The 21,372-nt window shown below is 47.3% G+C and overlaps 2 protein-coding genes across 2 annotated transcripts in view; one reads left to right on the forward strand and one right to left on the reverse strand.

Annotated features, from left to right (window-relative positions):
- The window catches only part of LOC119860423 (scavenger receptor cysteine-rich type 1 protein M130-like), a 177,310-nt gene extending 170,224 nt beyond the window's left edge, over positions 1-7,086 (forward strand). The window contains exons 13-17 of the mRNA XM_043514105.1: positions 730-822; positions 2,190-2,273; positions 3,325-3,414; positions 4,554-4,697; positions 6,670-7,086. Of these exons, the coding sequence (XP_043370040.1) occupies positions 730-822; positions 2,190-2,273; positions 3,325-3,414; positions 4,554-4,697; positions 6,670-6,797 (539 nt within the window). The 3' untranslated portion in view covers positions 6,798-7,086. The remainder of the gene's footprint in view (positions 1-729; positions 823-2,189; positions 2,274-3,324; positions 3,415-4,553; positions 4,698-6,669) is intronic.
- The window catches only part of LOC119860485 (scavenger receptor cysteine-rich type 1 protein M130-like), a 1,081,813-nt gene that overhangs the window by 970,883 nt on the left and 89,558 nt on the right, over positions 1-21,372 (reverse strand). The window lies entirely within an intron of this gene.

Genomic DNA, 21,372 nt, shown 5'->3' on the forward strand with positions numbered 1-21,372 from the left:
CATGCTCAGGGTCAAACCAATTGTCAGATTTGGGGTCAGGAAGAAATTTTCCCCCAGGTCAGACTGGCAAAAAGGGACCTTGGGGGATTTTCCTCCTCATCTGAAGCATGGAGCATGGATCACCTGCCAGGATTATCTAGGCATCTCTCACCTAATCAATTCCCTGACATTGAAGGGGCCTTGTGCATTGGTAGTACCTTAGTCACTCCTGCTTTCTGCATGTGGCACACATGAGCTTATTCTCCTGAGGACTGAAATGCTTTACTCTGAGTGCACCTTTGGGCTCAAACTTCGGAGTATCTGGGTGAAATGCAGTGGCCCGTGTTATACAGGAGGTCAGATTAGATGTTCAAATGGTCCCTTCTGGCCTTAAACTCGATGAAAAAAAAAAAGGTGTTATCACCATTTTGCAGATAAACACCAGCATGGGGGAAGAATTATTTAAGATGTTCCAAAGGGAATAACCAGGAATAATGGGATGAAATTAAAAAGGGAAAATTTAAGATGAATGTGAGGAAGCTTCCTCACAGCGATCTAGCCTTGGGAACCATCATCAAAGGGATGCTGTGGAAAGAAACCCTGTCACCTGGCTCATTTAAATTCCAGCAGTGGGAATGTGCTGGAGGGTTCGGGCTTGCACTGGGCCCACAGGGAGGGGCTGGATGATCCCATAGTGTTTCCCATCTCTGCTTTCAATGACCTTGTGCAAACCCTGCCCTTTGTTTTCAGGCTCCAGAAGACCCTTGGATCCCTTCTCTGAGCCCGTGTACGAGGAGATTGATTATAACTTGATGAGAGAGAAGCAGATGTTCAGTCGCTCAGGTCTGTGGGTCTCACTCTTAACAGGGAGCAGCTATCTAATGCCCTGTCCATTTGAGGCCCTGACCCAGAGTTAAATCACTGCAGCTTCAGCCCTGTGAGCTTGTCACTGGAGCTTGTCACTGTCCAAGTCTTCATTGCAAAATGTTTTGATGAAAAATGCAGATTCAGAGACACCGAAACATTTCACAAATTCCTGTCAATTTCAACCAATTGTTCCAAATACACACAGAACAATTCATTTTATTTCAACACTTTCTAAAGAAAACATTTTGTTTTTTTCAATTTGATATTACTTTTCCATTAGAAATTTACTTTAATTTTATCTATAAAAACAAACAAATAAACAAAAAGTAACTAATGCCCAAAAGAACATCAAATGGTTTCATTCAACATTAAACTTTTTTTTTGCTTTTGCATTTGCCAATAATTGCCAAAAATAAAGTCATTTTTGGCTCAATTCAAACCAATGTTGGGGTTTTTTTTTTGCTTTTTTCCCCCAATGGCCAGAGAACCAAACAATCTGTTTTTTTGCCAAGCTCTGTGGGAGCTGGGTCTGTGGTGAGACCAGCAGTTACTCATGTAGAATGAGGGAGATGAGTTTCTTTCCCACCATACACTGTGAGTCCCAATTCTAGGGACAGTTAATGTCACTCTGCCTGTCCTGCAGCCTTGGCGTGTAACCAGTAAGTATCAGGAAAGTGACTGCCTTGCACCAGGCTAAATTATAATTTGAAAACTGCCCTTGAGCATTGGAGCAGGGGATGTTCTGTGCCCCCCCTCCCACCTCAGCCACTGGTCTGCTGGGTGGGCTACCTCTTCCCCTGGAGCAGAGAGATCAGCCCAGGAGAGCCTCATGACTTTGAGTCATGGCCCTATTATCCTTTGTGCTATTTTGTCTCAATGTGTGACGGGAACATCCTGCCCAAGGACTGTGCTGTGGTGGGGCTCTGGGAACATGCTCAGGGTATCCCCCAGCATGACTGCCAAGATGGTTACAGTGAATCACAGACTCTGCTCTGGGCCTTTCTTGGCCTAATCTTGAAACACCACGGCGAGCTGATCGACTGATTCATGGGGAAGGTGGGTATTTACCCTTAAGAAGGAGGAGTCCCCTCTGTGGCTGAGGAGGCCAGGACCAGCAGCCAGAGACGTGCCATTCATTCACCCCAGCTTCTTTCAGGTCAGATTGTATCATCCCGTCACTCACTTGTACACAGTAACATGGAGATTTCTCTTGAGGAGTCTATCAGCCTCTCACTGCTCAGAGTGGAAGGAGGAATAGACTGAGAGTAGAAATCTGGATGTGTTCCCAATCCCACAGTTCTGCTGTTCTCACTGTGATGAATTTCTGGTACTTGTCTCTCCAGTCTCCTATTCAGATGACTCAGTGACGAAGCTGCAGTATTACACTGGGGACAGCGAGGGGGAAAATGATCCTGGATCAGAACAAGGTAATGGGGGAAGGGCAGACTCAGGCCGAGAGACCCAAATTTGGGCAGAGAACAGAATTTCTATGACACTTTCTGCAATTGCAGCCATTTCCCCCCCCCCACGGTTTCCATTTTACACAGTCGGATCTAATCCCATTGAACAGGATTTCTGTCAGAATCTCAGGATGGGAACATGTGACCATCTCCTGAGCACATGGCCCTGGGAACTGGAGGAGACTGGTCAGTCTTTTTGGGTGGAAGGCGTCAGGGCTCGTCTCTTACCCCCAAGAAGAGGAATATTGTCCTATGTTATAATTACAGATGGGCTCAGCCCAACTCACTGATCTGAACCCACCAGAACTTTGGGGGAGAGGGGATTTCCAGATTTTGTCCCCAGCTCTGGATCTCAGTTTTGCAGCTGACATCTGTCACTATAACAAGCTGAAGCAAAATCCTGGATCTGAACTTCCTGGTCTGGCCCCATCTCTAATTATAAACAGGTTGGCATTTCTACCCCCGCTGCTCTCAAGGAAGTCCAGGATTTGGGCCTTTTCGGATTTTAGCCTGTGGCTGCGGGAGAAAACTTTGAGCAGATGAGCCAGGTCTGCTGAGAAGCTGGAGCGCTGCCAAGCTGAGCCCTGAGCTGCCTGAGAGACTAGTGGAGAGCAGGAGCTCACAAAGGATCAGGCCAGTCACCCCCAGTGGGAGCTTTAATTCCTGCAGAGGGGAGGAAAATTCAAACCTGTCTGCAGAGATCAGCTGGATTCACACAGGCCAGCTCTGACCTGGCAGTGCCCATGTTCCAACCTGTTATCTCAGCACAGGCTCAGATCCTGCTCCCACTGAAACACATAAAAGAGCTGCTGTTGGATTCTGCAGGGACTGGATTGGCCCCTAGTTATTTCTGGGACTCCTGTTTCACTCTAGTTGTCTGACTTGTGCCCTTCTCAGCGTGGGCCCCCTGCAACTTCCCCTCTCATGTGCCATGATAAACAGCTCTAGTTATAAGGGCCACCTGCACTGAAGAGATGCTGCTGTTGCCATGGGCTGAGTGTGCTGTTTGCTGTTTCAGAGGGAGTTTCCCCATGGGGGTCTCAGTTGGATTACGATAACGTGGAGGAGCCTGTCTTGAATGATGTCCCCCCGAATCCAGGCGGCCGAGGTGAGTAGTGAATCCACCTCCTGGAAGCAACGTCACCCTGGCAAAAAGCTAAATGTGTTTCCCGGTAGGGACAATAGTGGCTTGTTAAGAAAACCACAAAGTTCACCCAGCAGTATTTTCTACTGGGGGGAGAGATAGCTCAGTGGTTTGAGCACTGGCCTGCTAAACCCAGGGTTGTGAGCTCAATCCTTGAGGGGGCCATTTAGAGGATCTGGGGCAAAAATTGGGGATTGGTCCTGCTTTGAGTAGGGGGTTGGACTAGATGACCTCCTGAGGTCCCTTCCAGCCCTGATATTCTATGATTCTATGAACACTGGGGGCCTGACCATGCTCCTTACAAGAGCTGTATGGTGGCCCAGGGGTAGGGAAGAGTGTGATGTCCTAGGTCATGATAAAGGCCCATTGCAGGGACTGAAGGAGCAGTTCGCTCAGGAGCTACCCATGCGGTACTTGGCTCAGGTCATTGCCCCATGACCATCACGGCCATGAGCACTAGGGTTACTCGCTATTTGGGAAGAGGGCACATCAAAGCACAGATCTCTACAGTGCAGCAATGTTCCCTTCCAGCCTTTCCTGGCATGCATTTATTGCAGCATATATACATCTGTGTCAGACATGCTGGGACAGAGATTTTACACCCAAGGGCCCATGTCCCAACCTTATTAGCTGGCTCAGCTCCCAGTGGTGTCAGTACGTGGGAGACTGATGGCAGTTTATAGGGTAAACTTTATCAGGAGGATGCATTGAAAAGACATTTTTAAAATAATGTCAAGTTTAGAAAGCCGGGAACAAACTCTGGACAATACCAAGTCATTTACATTTGTAATTATTGTAACCAAATGCCTTGTGGGGCAATCCCTTTGGACTAGATTCCAGTCACCTCTTTTTACAACTCCACCTTCCCCTCATCATCTGGGAGCTCTAGGATTTACTCAATGAGCTATTGAAAAGTATCAGATCAATGTGATATGTAAAACTGTTCAATCTGAGGGTTCCAGAGGAGGGATCCTCTTACCACCCTGAGGATGGAAGTGCTGAGAGATCCCCAGGGACCAGTGAGGCTGGTGCATCTGCAGCTTGTAGTTTATTTCTACCTTCACTGTGAATATTCTCTTAATTACTTCACATCTTCATGTCAGATGCCCCTGCCCTGCCTGGAGATATCCCAGGGGATGGTTACGATGATGCCAGAGAAGCGTCTGACTCTGAAGGTGACCCTGGTTTGGGGCAGAATGATAAGGAAGGCACTGGGGCGAGTGACAGGGAGAGGGATTCACAGACAGGTGAGTGGAGAACTGTTTGCACTTCACACTGTCTCTGCAGAGTGGGAGGGCTGGAAATGTGGGGTATGCAGCAAGGGAACAGCCCTGACCAACCCAACACCTGTGAGACAAACTCTCCTTCTCTCATCTCTCCATTCCCTCAAAGCAGAGGCTTCAGTGCCTGCCATGGGGAGAGGAACAGCAGGGTCCCTGCTGGGTGGTACTTCGTGGTCAAACCAGCAAGATACCTAGGATTCTTCTGCCTCTAGGTTCCAGTCCTTGCATCGCTGCCACGCCCTGGATCTGTTGGATTCCCACCACTTCACTGTGCGTGTATCTTTTCGGCAGAATCCTGTACACCAAAGTCCTCTTACTGCTGCACCAGTGCTAATGAGCTCATGACACGTCCTGTAAAATCTGGGATGGGCTTTGCCCATTGTCCTTAGCCAATATCTCCCTCTCTTCCCCATTGTGTCATGAGCAGAGACACCATCAGCCACCCCCGAGGGATGCTCTAATGCATCCGATGAAGTGAGCTGTAGCTCACGAAAGCTTATGCTCTAATAAATTTGTTAGTCTCTAATGTGCCACCAGTACTCCTTTTCTTTATGGAAGAACAGCGACTTTAAAAGGGAGCATTGCAAAGTTCCTCTTCTCCGCTTCCTCCCCCTCCTTCCCAGCGCTTCTCCTGGGTCCTACGCACCCAGCTCTTTTGGTGGCACTTAGGACTTTCTGGAGGGGAGGGGGAGGAGCGGGGAATTGCTGTGTCTCCACTCCTCCCCCTCCCTCCCAGAAAGTCTTAGGTGACACCAAACAGCTGTTTGGTGGCAGGGAAACGCTGGCGGGGGGGGGGGAAGGGCGGGGAAGTGCTGCATCTCCACTCCTCCCCGTCCCTCCCAGAAAGTTCTAAGTGGTGCTTAGGACTTTCTGGGATGGAGGGGCAGGAGCGGGGAAGCTCTGTGTCTCCACTCCTCCCCCGCCCTGCCAGAAAGTCTTAAGTGCTGCCAAACAGCTGTTTGGTGGTGCTTAGGACTTTTTTTGAGTGGGGGGAAGGAGCGGGAATGTGGCGTGCTCTGGAGAGGAGGTGGAGTGGGGGTGGGAAGAGGTGGGCCTGGAGTGGAGCGGGGATGGGAAGAGGCAGGCAAAGTTGGTGCCTATTCTTCTCTGGGTAACTGCCACTGCTGCTGCAAAGGTGCTTCGTAGCATCCTTGCCTGCAGGGGGCTGTGCCTGTGTGAGGTAAGCCAGGGGCACTTCCCAACCACAGGATAGGACAGGACAGTACTGTACAGTATATAATGCCTTTTGTTTGCCCCAAAACAATTTCTTTGGAACTTAACCCCCACATTTACATTAAATCTTATGGGAAAATTGGATTAGTTTAAGATCGTTTCACTTAAAGTTGCATTTTTCAGGAACATAACTACATCATTAAGTGGGGAGTTACTGTGTAGAGATGATGGATTAGAACTTGTCATAGACCCAAGACTGAAGGGGGAATGATTCCCAATCTGTACTGTAGAGCAGAGGTTCTCAAACTGGGTAGCACAGAATATATTCTGGGGCAGCATGAGAAGCCAGAGCAGACAGCGGTGACTCCTGTCCAGGTGCCCAGTTTTGAAGGCAGTGCTGCTACTGGTATCAGTGCAGAAGTACAGATGTCAGGGTGTTGCTACTCTTATTTCTCTGCTGCTGCTGGCGGTAGTGCTGCCTTCGAGCGGGGCGGCTGGAGAGCTATATACTGATATGGCTCTTTTTGACTCAATGCCCTACCGGTTTTCATATTTAGTGAAAGTTGCATGGTGTTTTTTAAATGGGTATATGTACTTGTATGGCTGGGAGGGGAAGTGTCAATTACTACAGATACAAAGAAAGGAGCCACAGTCAAATAAGTTTGAGAGCCACAGCCGTAAAGTGCACTCCAACTTGCTCTGCAGCCACACATAACCATAGAATAGATCCACTGACTGTATGTGTCTCCCTTGGTATTTTCAGGTGGGAGTCTGCAATCACTATGGGGTGAAGTTGTCTCTGGGATGGAGAAGGAAACCCCGTCCCTGCCTCCTAGAGACACAGGTTATAACAATGCAGGACATGGTGACTCTGGGGGCTCAATATCATAACAATTTGATTGGACAAAATAACCTTGTGCTGATGTAAATGCTTCGCCTCTTTCTCTCAGAAATGATGGCCCAGAGAAAATCCCTTCCTGGTTGATAGACAAAGCAGGTGTTTTTATAACATTTGTGTGAAGTTGCAGGAAATACAAGCGTGAATGGGGAAAAGGTTCATAAGCTTTCTTTGTATAATTTTCCATTGTTTGGAGGGGGTGGAAGTTTCCTGCTGTTTTATGCCTATTATTTCTTCAGCTTGACTTTGTGCCTTTTTTATATTAAAGCCTTTCTGAAAGTCTTCCCCGTAGTGAAAGTTTTTCTTGCCAGATGAATTGTGCAGCTTCCACGGCTCAACATAGGGAGACACCGAGATTAAACAAACCAAGAGAGAAGGGAAGGCCACCTCTGGTATGGCTGGCTGTTTGATAGCAGGGTGGGTTTACACATCAGGCATGTGGTAAAAGTGAGAAACCAGGTAGAGAACATTCTGAGATGAGCAACCTGGTTGTTCCTGAAGTGAATTCAGATTTGAAACTTTCATTGAATCCAAGGAGATAAATGGAAAATTCTCCCAGGGTAATTCACACCTGAAATTAAGCAAACTGAAAAGATTTCCCCATTAGCAATAAATGCAGAGGATGAATATTTCTGCTAGGAAAATAAATGAATTCTATAGAAAATAATGACAAGAGGTGGGTTAATAAGAACCTGGATTTCCACTGAACCAATAAGGCTACAAGAAGTAACAAGACACTGAGTTGTTACTAGAAACCCCAGTAAAACCGATCATGTTCACACTGTGGCATGTTTATTTCCATGACAATCTACAAATATAGTTTAAAATCAATGCTGAGCTGAGCACTGACCAGTGGAAAAGCCAGAAGTGTTGTCTTGATGCAAGTGTTCTCAGTGAAATCAATGTTCTCAGAAGTGTTCTCAGTGAAATCAATACCAGAACGTACACAGAGTACATCACTCTTTCACAGAAGCGTATGTCTTTCCTTTACCACAAATCCTGCATTCAGCTGGGTCACTTCATCTGTAGAAGGATAGACTGGAAATAGAAATGTCGAGAGAAGGTGCTTCCAATTCTCTGCATTCAGCAGGGCCAGGAGTCATATAAAGAGAGAGAAATACAACAATTTACTTTTGAAAGGAGAAAAATAAAAATACAGTAGGAAGACGTGTAATAGGGCATACTGAACCTTGAAGACTGAGGAGGGAAATCTCAGGGGCTGTGCTACCCTGTTCCAAGGGTTGAATCCTCAAGACGGATTTGTGGGACAAAGGAAATGACCACAGAGAGAGAAAGTGGACCCACTGTGGGTGTTTGTGCTTCAACAGGGAACACAGGCTGCTGACGCTGCCTAGGGCCTGGGACTGGAGCCTTATAGAGGGAGCAGATGAAGGCTCCTCTCTTCAGGGTGAAGGAATCCTGGCAAATGTTCCTGGGTTTGGCCAGTCCATCCAGGGTTTCATGTCACTCACAGGCAGAAAGAGGAGGAGAACTCCCCCCAGAATGACACCTCTCTTCATGTTTCCCCACTTTCTTTTTTAAATTAATATAGGCCTCCCCTTGCTGGCAATCCAGGGGGTTGAAATTTCATCAAACTCTATGGGGATTTGCATTGAGGGAATAAGGGAGTTCCCTAGCCCTTGGTTTTCTGTCACGTTAGTTCACGATTCCTACAGAGGACAGCTTGCTTACTTACCAGATCAGTGGTCATGGGTCACTGGTGTGGTTAGATGTTGATCAATGTTTGGCTGCATCTGTGTGTTCCCTTTGTTTGCTGCCCCAGCCCTACACAGACAGCTGGCACGGCAGACCTCGGCCAAACCGCCCAATGACCACAAGGTCCATTAAGGGACAAAGGCATCCAACCAGGTTAATTGTTGACAAAGCACAGTACTGGTACCCCACAGACTCTACTGGACCACTAAAACATGTATGCCCATAACAATGGACCAGCTCAGTGAAAGGCAGGACTTTCTGTTCCTCCCTAAGCCAGACAAAGATTCTCTCCCTATGATACATTTTTATACCCCGATACGAACAAGTTACATACTGCCTCTGGCATAGTTAGTTATTGCCCCCTGATGTGGCTAGTTATTACCCATCACCTTGTACATATTGGTTATATTAAAACATCTTTATTACATACTGTTATCCTGACCTTATCTTTTAGGAGGGGTCAGCGTGTGTGTGTTATCCTCGGGGAATGTTTTTGTACCATCCTTGATAGCAGGATGTTCTGGTACCACTTGATATTGGGATGTGTTTGTGTGAGTATTCTGAGCCTGGTACTTCTGAGAAATGTGTATTTTTGCAATATCAGCCCTGTTTCTGGCAGATATTGTGAGCAGGTCCTGCCTCTTGCTCACAGCTTGTCTTTGCTTTATATCTGTAAAGCTTTGACTACTACTTTGACTACTACTTTGACTGCTGCTCACAAACCGGGTAGAATTAGTGGGGGAAGCAAAAGTGGATGGGAATCTGGGAGGCAGTGACCATGAGTTGGTTGAGTTCAGGATCCTGACGCAGGGAAGAAAGGTAAGCAGCAGGATACGGACCCTGGACTTCAGGAAAGCAGACTTTGACTCCCTCAGGGAACAGATGGCCAGGATCCCCTGGGGGACTAACATGAAAGGGAAGGGAGTCCAGGAGAGCTGGCTGTATTTCAAGGAATCCCTGTTGAGGTTACAGGGACAAACCATCCCGATGAGTCGAAAGAATAGTAAATATGGCAGGCGACCAGCTTGGCTTAATGGTGAAATCCTAGCGGATCTTAAACATAAAAAGAAGCTTACAAGAAGTGGAAGCTTGGACATATGACCAGGGAAGAGTATAAAAATATTGCTCGGGCATGTAGGAAAGATATCAGGAGGGCCAAATCGCACCTGGAGCTGCAGCTAGCAAGAGATGTCAAGAGTAACAAGAAGGGTTTCTTCAGGTATGTTGGCAACAAGAAGAAAGCCAAGGAAAGTGTGGGCCCCTTACTGAATGAGGGAGGCAAGCTAGTGACAGAGGATGTGGAAAAAGCTAATGTACTCAATGCTTTTTTTGCCTCTGTTTTCACTAACAAGGTCAGCTCCCAGACTGCTGTGCTGGGCAACACAAAATGGGGAAGAGATGGCCAGCCCTCTGTAGAGATAGAGGTGGTTAGGGACTATTTAGAAAAGCTGGACGTGCACAAGTCCATGGGGCCGGACGAATTGCATCCGAGAGTGCTGAAGGAATTGGCGGCTGTGATTGCAGAGCCCTTGGCCATTATCTTTGAAAACTCGTGGCGAACGGGGGAAGTCCCGGATGACTGGAAAAAGGCTAATGTAGTGCCCATCTTTAAAAAAGGGAAGAAGGAGGATCCTGGGAACTACAGGCCGGTCAGCCTCACCTCAGTCCCTGGAAAAATCATGGAGCAGGTCCTCAAAGAATCAATCCTGAAGCACTTAGAGGAGAGGAAAGTGATCAGGAACAGTCAGCATGGATTCACCAAGGGAAGGTCATGCCTGACTAATCTAATCGCCTTTTATGATGAGATTACTGGTTCTGTGGATGAAGGGAAAGCAGTGGATGTATTGTTTCTTGACTTTAGCAAAGCTTTTGACACGGTCTCCCACAGCATTCTTGTCAGCAAGTTAAGGAAGTATGGGCTGGATGAATGCACTATAAGGTGGGTAGAAAGCTGGCTAGATTGTCGGGCTCAACGGGTAGTGATCAATGGCTCCATGTCTAGTTGGCAGCCGGTGTCAAGTGGAGTGCCCCAGGGGTCGGTCCTGGGGCCCGTTTTGTTCAATATCTTCATAAATGATCTGGAGGATGGTGTGGATTGCACTCTCAGCAAATTTGCGGATGATACTAAACTGGGAGGAGTGGTAGATACGCTGGAGGGGAGGGATAGGATACAGAAGGACCTAGACAAATTGGAGGATTGGGCCAAAAGAAATCTAATGAGGTTCAATAAGGATAAATGCAGGGTCCTGCACTTAGGATGGAAGAATCCAATGCACCGCTACAGACTAGGGACCGAATGGCTCGGCAGCAGTTCTGCGGAAAAGGACCTAGGGGTGACAGTGGACGAGAAGCTGGATATGAGTCAGCAGTGTGCCCTTGTTGCCAAGAAGGCCAATGGCATTTTGGGTTGTATAAGTAGGGGCATAGCGAGCAGATCGAGGGACGTGATCGTTCCCCTCTATTCGACACTGGTGAGGCCTCATCTGGAGTACTGTGTCCAGTTTTGGGCCCCACACTACAGGAAGGATGTGGATAAATTGGAAAGAGTACAACGAAGGGCAACGAAAATGATTAGGGGTCTAGAGCACATGACTTATGAGGAGAGGCTGAGGGAGCTGGGATTGTTTAGTCTGCAGAAGAGAAGAATGAGGGGGGATTTGATAGCTGCTTTCAACTACCTGAAAGGGGGTTTCAAAGAGGATGGCTCTAGACTGTTCTCAATGGTAGCAGATGACAGAACGAGGAGTAATGGTCTCAAGTTGCAATGGGGGAGGTTTAGATTGGATATTAGGAAAAACTTTTTCACTAAGAGGGTGGTGAAACACTGGAATGCGTTACCTAGGGAGGTGGTAGAATCTCCTTCCTTAGAGGTTTTTAAGGTCAGGCTTGACAAAGCCCTAGCTGGGATGATTTAACTGGGACTTGGTCCTGCTTTGAGCAGGGGGTTGGACTAGATGACCTTCTGGGGTCCCTTCCAACCCTGATATTCTATGATTCTATGATTCTATGATACTTTTGCCAAGGCTTCAGGCCTCAAACCAGGCCTCTGATACAAGGGTTTATGTCTTAGGCTCTCTTCCTACTACACCTATAATAAAAGATTTGCTGGTACTGTTGATTCTCATGATGCAAAGTTTGTTGCTAATGGTAAACATTATAAGAAAGAATTTGGTTCTGATGGTAAATCCTTTGTTCTGAGTGAGATTTACACTTCATACGCTGGAGGTGATTTTAAGTGAGAATTAAGTGTGATGGCTGGAAGTCAGTCAAAGAGGTTACCAGTTTGTTATTTTCTGTTTGCTTATTTGGGGCATGGGAAGTAGGGACAGAAAAGCAGGAAAATGAGTGAAAGTTAAACGAGTAAGGAACTGTGCAGATTGTAAGCAGTAGTTGCTCAGCAACATTACCTGAGTATATGTTCAGATGATGTAAATCAGTGTTTACAGAACTAAAGAGTGAAAACTGTGGAAGAACTGGCTACTGTAGCTGATCAATTTGAGCAAACTCCAGCATCTATTCCAAACAAACCACAGACAGCGGGGTTTAAACCTGGTGGGAAGCAGAGTTCCCGTTTTACCTCTGGGAAGAAAGAAGGTGGCTGGGAGGCTAGACACTCACCTCCCAAATCCATCCCACTAGTCCTCATTTGAAATCTCCTGTAAAAACAGAGGAGCCTAGAAGGTGCTATCACTGTAATTCCACTGAGCACCTGAGGAATAAATGTCCTGTGCTGGGGACGGGGGAAACAGGCAGCAAGCAACTCATGGGAATGCTGCTACCCTGAGCACAGAGGCACCTCAGGTAATTGCCACGTATCATACAGGATTTGTAAAAGTAACCTCTGCCCAGCCAGACATGAAGCACATAAAGACTGTAAGGATTTATGGCAGAGAACACTTGGGATAGGAAGACACAGGGGCAGAAATTTCTGTGCTTAGCAGGAGTGTTGCTAATAAGTGATGGTCACGTAAACATCACCCTATACTGGAAACCTACTGACCACTATACTTACCTACATGCCTCCAGCTTTCATCCAGACCACATCACATGATCCATTGTCTACAGCCAAGCTCCAAGATATACAACCGCATTTGATCTGATCCCTTAGACAGAGACAAACACCTACAGAATCTCTATCAAGCGTTCTTAAAACTGCAGTACCCAGCTGGTGAAGTGAAGAAACATATTGACAGAGCCAGAAGGGTACCGAGAAGTCACCTACTACAAGACAGGCCCAAGAAAGAACGTAACAGAACGCCACTAGCTGTCACCTACAGCCCCCAACTAAAACCTCTCCAGCGCATCAAAAGGATCTACAACGTATCATGAAAGACGATCCCTCACTCTCACAGACCTTGGGACACAGGCCAGTCCTCGCTTACAGACAGCCCCCCAACCTGAATGAAATACTCACCAGCAACTACACACCACACAACGAAAACACCAACCCAGGAACCAAATCCTGCAACAAACCCTGGTGCCAACTCTGTCCACATATCTGTTCAAGGGACACCATCATAGGACCTAATCACATCAGCCACACAATAAAGGGCTCGTTCACCTGCACATCTACCAATGTGATATATGCCACCATGTGCCAGCAATGGCCCTCTGCCTTGTACATTGGCCAAACCAGACAGACAGTCTCTACGCAAAAGAATAAATGGACACAAATCTGACATCAGGAATCATAACATTCAGAAACCAGTAAGAGAACATGTCAATCTGTCTGGTCACTCAATAACAGACCTAAAAGTGGCAATTCATCAACAAAAAAACTTCAGAAATAGACTCCAATGTGAGGCTGCAGAACTGGAATTAATTTGCAAACTGGATACCATCAGATTAGGCCTGAATAGAGATGGGAGTGGTTGGGTCATTACAAAACCTAAACTTAATTTCCCCAATACTAATTTCTCCCTACTGTTACTCACACCTTCTTATCAACTGTCTGTAATGGGCCACTCTCTTACCACTTCAAAAGAGATTTTTTCTCCCTTGGTATCCTGCTGTTAATTTATTTATCTCTTTAGACTGACGTCACACTTGGTAAAGCAACCCCCCATCCTTTCATGCATTTATACCTGCTCCTGTATTTTCACTCCATGCATCTGATGAACTGGGTTCTAGCCCATGAAAGCTTATGCCCAAATACATTTGTTAGTCTCTAAGGTGCCACAAGGACTCCTCGTTGTTTTTGTCCAGGAAAGTGACTTACTGCCAGGAAAGATGGCAGAGTTTTATTAGTGGGAGGTTACGAAATCCTTGTGCCTTTAATTAAAGTGCACATAGAAACTGAAGATTTGGGAACTGTATTCTTTGTGGCAGTGATAAATGATAACCCAATTGCTTTGTTACTGAGGAATGATTTCTTCCGTGTAGCTTGGGCTGTCAAGGAGAAATTTTATGCTGGAACCCCAGAGGGAAAGGGTGAAGTCCCAGGAACTGCTGAAGGAATGGGGGAATGTCTCTTTAATTCTTCTGCAGCAGTGAGAAACAGTATGTTTCCAAGGGTGGGTGGGGTTGAGACCAGCTCCTGCCCACTAGCTAAAGACAGTGTCACCTCCGAGGGCAGGAGGGGAGTATGTTCCCTGTCAGTGAAGAAAATGTCCAGGTTGCTGGCTGCCAGCTGGCTGTAGTTAAGCGAGGGACAGACCTTGCTCTTGGGAGCATAGGGAGATGTGTCCTCGAGGGAAGCCCAGAGGAGGGTGATGGAATCTTAGAGACCACTGAGGTGGGTGAGGGTTCCATGGACTCTGTAGCTGGAGACAAACCCAATTCAGAGAGGGAGGAGGGTGTAGTGCTTGCCAGTGAAAGAACTGTTCCGGCTGTTAGCTGTGAGCCCTTCACAGCTGAACAGGGGATAGATCCCACTGTAGAGAGCACAGGGGTGTGTGTGTTAGAGGGGTTCCCAAAGGAGGAAACTGAGAAAGAATTGGTGGGAGTACAGGAATGTCTCCTAACTGATTACATGGGGGGGGCGCAGGGGGTGCCCAGGACAGATTTGCTGGGTCAGTGTCTGTGCTTCCAAGCACCCAACCTGTGGCTCAGGTTTTAAGAGGGAACTGTGTAACTGTCCTCCCGAGGGAAGCAGCCATACAGCTGACCTCTTGCAGATAGAGAGAGGGGTGACCGAGGGTACCCCAATCCATGTCCCACTTTTGCAAAATGCTGTTCCTGGTGTAATTGTGAAAACTACCTGTGTCTCTAAGACAGGATAGGAAACCTACTAAGACTTGAGTATCAGTGAAAATGCGAAAGACCCACCTGAGAAAGGGGAGGAGGAAGCAATTTCCTGGGTGGGTAAGATACAGCTAAGAAAAGCTGCTAGAAGATCAAAGCCCTCTAGGAAAAAGGGGTGGGGAAAGTCCCAGTGCTGGGTGTGAAAATCACAAGGAAACCTTGGGAGGAGAGGGGAGAATGGATTTTGTGCATAGGCATAGCCCTGGGTTTGTAACACAGCCCCACAGAGGGCTGGCCACCATGCAAGGTCCCCTCACATCCTTACCCTCCAAAATCCCAAAGATCTACATAAACTGAAAACCCTTTCTGAAGGGGGCACTGGGCAAAACACTAAAGGAGTAGAAAGACCAGTATTTGAACACATGCAATGGGTCAGGGAGGAGTTGAAAAACCTCAATGAGTATTAGACAGACCAGACTGTCTAAACCAAAGGCGTGGTGTGATGAAAATACTTGGAAGCATTTCCCTTTCATAGAGAATTTCAAAACATTTGTAAGTATATTTATGCCTGCCTCTGGAAATTTCCACTACATGCATCCAACGAAGTGGGGATTCACCCACGAAAGCTCATGCTCTAAAACGTCTGTTAGTCTATAAGGTGCCACAGGACTCTTTGCCGCTTTTACAGATCCAGACTAACCCAGCTACCCCTCTGAAGCTTAACAATCAAAATGTTTCATTTTGACATTATCCAAACAAAGCATTTGATCATTGCCTATTTGTTTTTGACTGAACAATTTGCTGAAATCAACACAATTTGCTGTTTAGCAGCAAATCGCTACATTTGTTGGTTGAAGCAAATCTGCATCTCCACCAAACTGTAATTTAAATACAGCTGGTCCAATAGTTTTTGCTGTTTAAGTCTGTTTTTATAGGGCTCATACTTGTCAATTGCAGCATTATATATATGTAAAATCACACATTCTTATATATAAAAAGAAAAGGAGTACTTGTGGCACCTTAGAGACTAACAAATTTATTAGAGCATAAGCTTTTGTGAGCTACAGCTCACTTCATCTCTGATTCTTATATATGTATGTGCATTTGTATAAAACGTATACGGGCTCCCCAGGGAGTTTCACTGTAAGGAAAAGTGCTCTCATAGAGGTATGAGCTCCTCATACTTTAAAAGGGAATCACAAAATTTTCCCCTTGGTCTGTGATAAACTGTATGCCCTGGAGGTTGCATGAACTACAGAAAGGAGCAGGGCAGAGAGAAAAATCTATCCATTTGTTTTCCATTTTTGAAAAAAATTGCTTTCTTGATAACCCCAGCCATGGAATAAAGTAGAATGAGTGGGCAGCAAATGTATTGGGCCTGATTCTTCTGTCACCTATAGTAGTATAACACTGGACTAACTCTGCTGAAATAAATGGAGTTTTACCTTAGTGAAAAACTGGTGTAAGTGAGATTGAGATCAAGACCAAACTTGGTGAGGCTGAAAGGACTTTCAGGTCATCCTGAAAATATATTTGGAAATGACTGATGCTTTAATGCAATGTGGCCTATTCCAAAGTAGTACTTTTGAGCCTCAAGGGAAAGTCATCTCTGACAAGACAGGTTTAGCAACCGCCAGAGACAGGGTGAACTCTTCCATCAAAGCAGTTAGCATTACAGAGAATGTGTATTTAATTAGAATGTACCAATGAGAAGAATGGTCTTGTAACTAAAAGTATCAAGAAATGTGGGCTCTGCCTTTGCCTGCCACAAACCATCTGGCCAACCTTGGCCAAGACACTTAGGCTGAAGTTTTCAAACCTGGGTACCTAAAGAAGCAAAAGGAGCACATCTGAAAACCAGGTCACTTGTTCAAGTACTTCATTTTATGTCTCCCACTGTCAGAAATGAAGGCCTAGAACTATTGGGAATCCAGGGACAGGTGGGTGCATCCCTGCCCACAGCTGAAGACCCCTCCCCCAGCCTAAGGGGAGGAGCTACTGAACACAGGGCTCAAGCAAATCTAGACGACAACTAACGAGAAAGCAGGGACAACAGTAAGGGTTACAGTTTCAAAAGCAGGGATCCAGAAGGGGACACTGATCAGAGAACCCCGGACAGCTCCTCGAAGGTGTCTAGGGATCCAGCAAACATGGCCCAGAGAAACTCCACCTGGCGATGTAAGCCAAGGCAGGAGCAGAAATAGGGTCCACAGTTGCAGAGCATCTCCCAGTCCAACATCCTTCTCCGGGTGTGGTGGATAGACACCTGGGCCAGTGACAGGAGGAAGTTGATGAGGAGGTCTCGTGACTTCATGGGGCCATGGATGGGGTTTACATATATCAGAAGGTGTCAGAAAAAGTGCAGCCAGAACTTGAGGAGAAGGAACTGGGAGGAGCCAGAAAAGGGGCTGCAACCTCACACTCAAGATAGACATGTGCCAGAGGTCTCCCTGATGCCCCAGAAGGTGCAGGTGTCAGGGAGGAGAGGGTCAACTGTGCCAAATACATGCATGTGCTCACAGTTCCATGAAGGAGCTGCCAGCTGATATCCCAGGTGGGCCGTGGGACCACGGTAGATTACAGGCTGGGCCACTGGGGTTCTTCACCCTTCCCTGGTGATAAAAGGTCCTACTACTTAGTGTCAGGAAGGGACACGAGGGTGAGGAAATGAAAATATGGAGCATGAATGCTGTAAAGGTTCCTTCCCCACTCTGAACTCTAGGGTACAGATGAGGGGACCTGCATGAAAGACCCCCTAAGCTTATTCTTACCAGCTTAGGTTAAAAACTTCCCCAAGGTACAAACTTTGCCTTGTTCTTGAACCATATACTGCCGCCACCAAGCATTTTAAACAAAGAACAGGGAAAGAGCCCACTTGGAGACATCTTCCCCCCAGATATCACCCCAAGCCCTACACCCTTTTTACTGGGGAAGGCTTGATAAGAATCCTCGCCATTTTGTACAGGAACACAGATCCAAACACTTGGATCTTAAGAACAATAAAATTCTTCTTTTAAGAACCTGATTGATTTTTCATGTAAAGAAAAGATAAAAGAATCACCTCTGTAAAATCAGGATGGTAAAAAGTTTACAGGGTAATTAGATTCAAAACATAGAGAAGCCCTCTAGGCAAAACCTTAAGATACAAAAAGACACAAAAACAGGAAGACACATTCCCTCCAGCATAGCTTATTTTAGAAGCCATTAAACAAAAAAAAATCTAACACATTTTCTAGCTCGATTACTTACTAACTTTACAGGAGTTGTAATTCCTGCTCTGTTCCCGGCAAAAGCATCGCACAGACAGCCCAAACCCTTTGTTTCCCCCCTCCAGATTTGAAAGAATCTTATCCCATCATTGGCCATTTTGGGTAAGGTGCCAGTGGGGTTATCTTAGCTTCTTAATACTTTGCAGGTGAAAGGATTTTGCCTCTGGCCAGGAGGGATTTTATAGCACTTGTGGCAAATTGCCAGCACTACTATGATGGGTCTCATGCTTTCTCTTCTTGGGGGAAGGGGTTTCAGGGCACCGTTTCTTGCCCCTGAGCTGGGGTATTAACAGCCCCACTAGTGTCCTAGAGGAGGGGAGTGGAGAGAGAGGGACCCGGGCCTGCCCTCTACTCCAGATCCCAGCCCAGGGGCCCTAGGAATAGCAGTAAACCACTAGAACTAGCGGTTCCTTCCTCTGGGCTACTTCCCTTTCCTGCCCTTCAGCTTGTGGGGCTTCCTGCCCACCCTCTGCACAAACCAGATGTCCCTTTACCTAGGGTCTTGGTCTTCTTAGCCCACCACAGCACTTCTCCAAACTCTCCTCTGCTCTAACACCAATCCACTCTGCTTCAACTCCTCCTCCTGTCTGATTGAAGCATGGGGGAGGAGGGGGGTTAATCATGTGACTGGCTTCAGGTGCTTTAATTAATTTATAGCAAGCTTTCTTCCCTCTACAGGGAATAAGGCTCCCTTCTAACACTCTCTTGCTGCCCTCTGGCCATGCTGTATCACACACTGTATACAGAAAGGTGGTTACCCTTTCCTTTATACTTATGACAAGCGCATGCAGCTATTCTCTAGGCGCGGTTCGGAAATGAACTGGCTGCAAGTCACTGGCTTGGGTTATTCAGGGGAGGGGAGATGGCTCGTGGGGCAGGGACCCGATAACAAGGTCCAAAGGACCAGACATGAGAGGCGGACTGGGACTACCTTCCACAGGACCCACTCAAGAAAGATCCAAGAGGGGGGTAGTAAGGCTGCCCTCACCTCCTGGAGTACACACCCAGGGGTATGCGGAGTGGAAAGCCCCATGCGCCAGCAAAGTTCCAGGGGATCCACCCAGTCATACTCCAGGAGGTCTCCAATTCTGGTGGTTCCTGTCAGGAGTAATCTCCGGCGCACCGAGGGGCACTCCAATGAAGGATTGCAGCTATTGAAGTCCCAGGAAGGTGAATGGATATAAGCCACCAGACAGCTGTTAGGCCCCTCTCCCAGCCTAAGGGGAGGAGTCACTAAACCGAGGGCTCAAATGGATATGGGGAAAACAAATGATAAAACAGGAATGGGAGTCAGGGTTACAGGGACAAAACCAGGGATCCTGAGAAGGACACCAAGCAGAGAACCCTGTACAGCGCCCACTGCACCTCAAAGATATATAGGGAGCCAGCGGATGCGACCCCGAGGAACTTTGCCTGGATGTGTGATTGAAGGGAGGAGCGGAAATAGGCCCATGGTCACAGAGCACCTCCCCATCCAACATCCTCCTCCTGGTTTTATAGATGGCCCCTTTGGCCAGCACGAGGAGGAGGTTGACTTGGAGGTCTCATGGGGCCATGGGCAGGGTGTGCTTATATCAGGAGGTGCAGGGAAAAGTGCAGCCATAACTTCAGAAAAAGGCTCTGGAGGAGCCGGAAAAGGGGCTCCAACTTGGTGTACTCCAGGTAGACATGTACCAGAGTCTCCCTCATGCCACAAAAGAACTACGTAACAGGGAGAGGGGTGAACTGCACCAAGTACAAGCCTGTGTTCATGGCTCCATGGAGGAGCTGCCAACTAATATCCCTGGCAGGCCATGGAACCAAGGTGGAATACAGGCTTGCCCACCAAGTTTCCTCACCCTCAATAGGTGGAAGGAGGTCCCACCATTTGGTGTCAGGGCAGCACACGAGGGTGAGGAAATGAAAATAAGAAGCAGCGGCATGTACAGCTGTTCCCTAGGCACGGTTCAAAAATGAACCAGCTGCAAGTAACCAAGCCAGTTTGGGTTATGCAGAGGGGGGCCAGGGGGCCTCGCAGGGCAGGGGACCGATGAAAAGGTCCAGAGGGTCAGGGTGAGAGGCAGGCTGGGAGCACCTCCCTACCAGACCTGCTCAAAGAAGACCCAAGAGGTGGGCAGTAAGGCTGCCCTCACTTTCTGGAGTACACGCCGCGGGGTATGAGGGGTGGAGAGCCCCATGTGCTGGCCGAATGCCAGGGGATCCACCCAGTCCCCCCAGTCGTAGTCCAGGAGATCTCTGATTCTGGTGATACCTGCCAGGACCAACCTCCGGCTCACTGATGGGGACTCTAACAAAGGCCTGCACCTCATCAGTTCCGGGAGGAGATCTGTCATCTGAAGGCCCTTCCCCCATCGTAAGGGGATGAGCGACTAAACCCAGGGCCCAAATGATTTTGGGGGACAGCTAATAAGAAAACAGGGGCAGGAGTGAGATCATAGGGTCATAAGCCAGGAATTGGTTGGGGATGCCAAACAGAGATCCCCAGATAGAGACCACTGCTCCTTGAAGGTGCCTGGGAGCCAGTGGAAGTGGCCCACAGGAACTCTGCCAGGATTCATGATTGAAGGGAGGAGTGGAAATAGGTCCCCCAGTCACCAAGCACTTCTCCATGCAGCAACCTCCTTCTGGTTTTATAGATTGCCCTTATCTTATTGCCCCTTTGATAATATATAGCTTATATAAATCCATGGTACTCCCGCATCTTGAATACTGCATACAGATGTGGTCCCATCATCTCAAAAAAGATATACTGGCATTAGAAAAGGTTCTGAAAAGGGCAACTAAAATCATTAAGGGTTTGGAACGGGTCCCATATGAGGATAGATTAAAGAGGTTAGGACTTTTCAGCATGGAAAAGAGGAGACTAAGGGGGGATATGATAGAGGTATATAAAATCATGAGTGGTGTGGAGAAAGTGAATAAGGAAAAGTTATTTACTTGTTCCCATAATATAAGAACTAGGGGCCACCAAATGAAATTAAATGGCAGCAGGTTTAAAACAAATAAAAGGAAGTTCTTCTTCACACAGCGCACAGTCAACCTATGGAACTCCTTGCCTGAGGAGGTTGTGAAGGCTAGAACTATAACAGGGTTTTAAAGATAACTGGATAAATTCATGGAGGTTAAGTCCATTAATGACTATTAGCCAGGATGGGTAAGGAATGGTGTCCCTCGCCTCTGTTTGTCAGAAGGTGGAGCTGGATGGCAGGAGAGAGATCACTTGATCATTACCTGTTAGGTTCACTCCCTCTGGGGCACCTGGCATTGGCCACTGTCAGTAGACAGGATACTGGGCTGGATGGACCTTTGGTCTGACCCAGTATGGCCATTCTTATTACCACCTTGGCTGGGACAGGACACAAGGGTGAGGAAATGAAAAGAATGGAACATGAGCATGTAA

Source organism: Dermochelys coriacea, chromosome 1, assembly GCF_009764565.3.
Source record: "Dermochelys coriacea isolate rDerCor1 chromosome 1, rDerCor1.pri.v4, whole genome shotgun sequence".
Classification (NCBI taxonomy): domain Eukaryota; kingdom Metazoa; phylum Chordata; order Testudines; family Dermochelyidae; genus Dermochelys; species Dermochelys coriacea.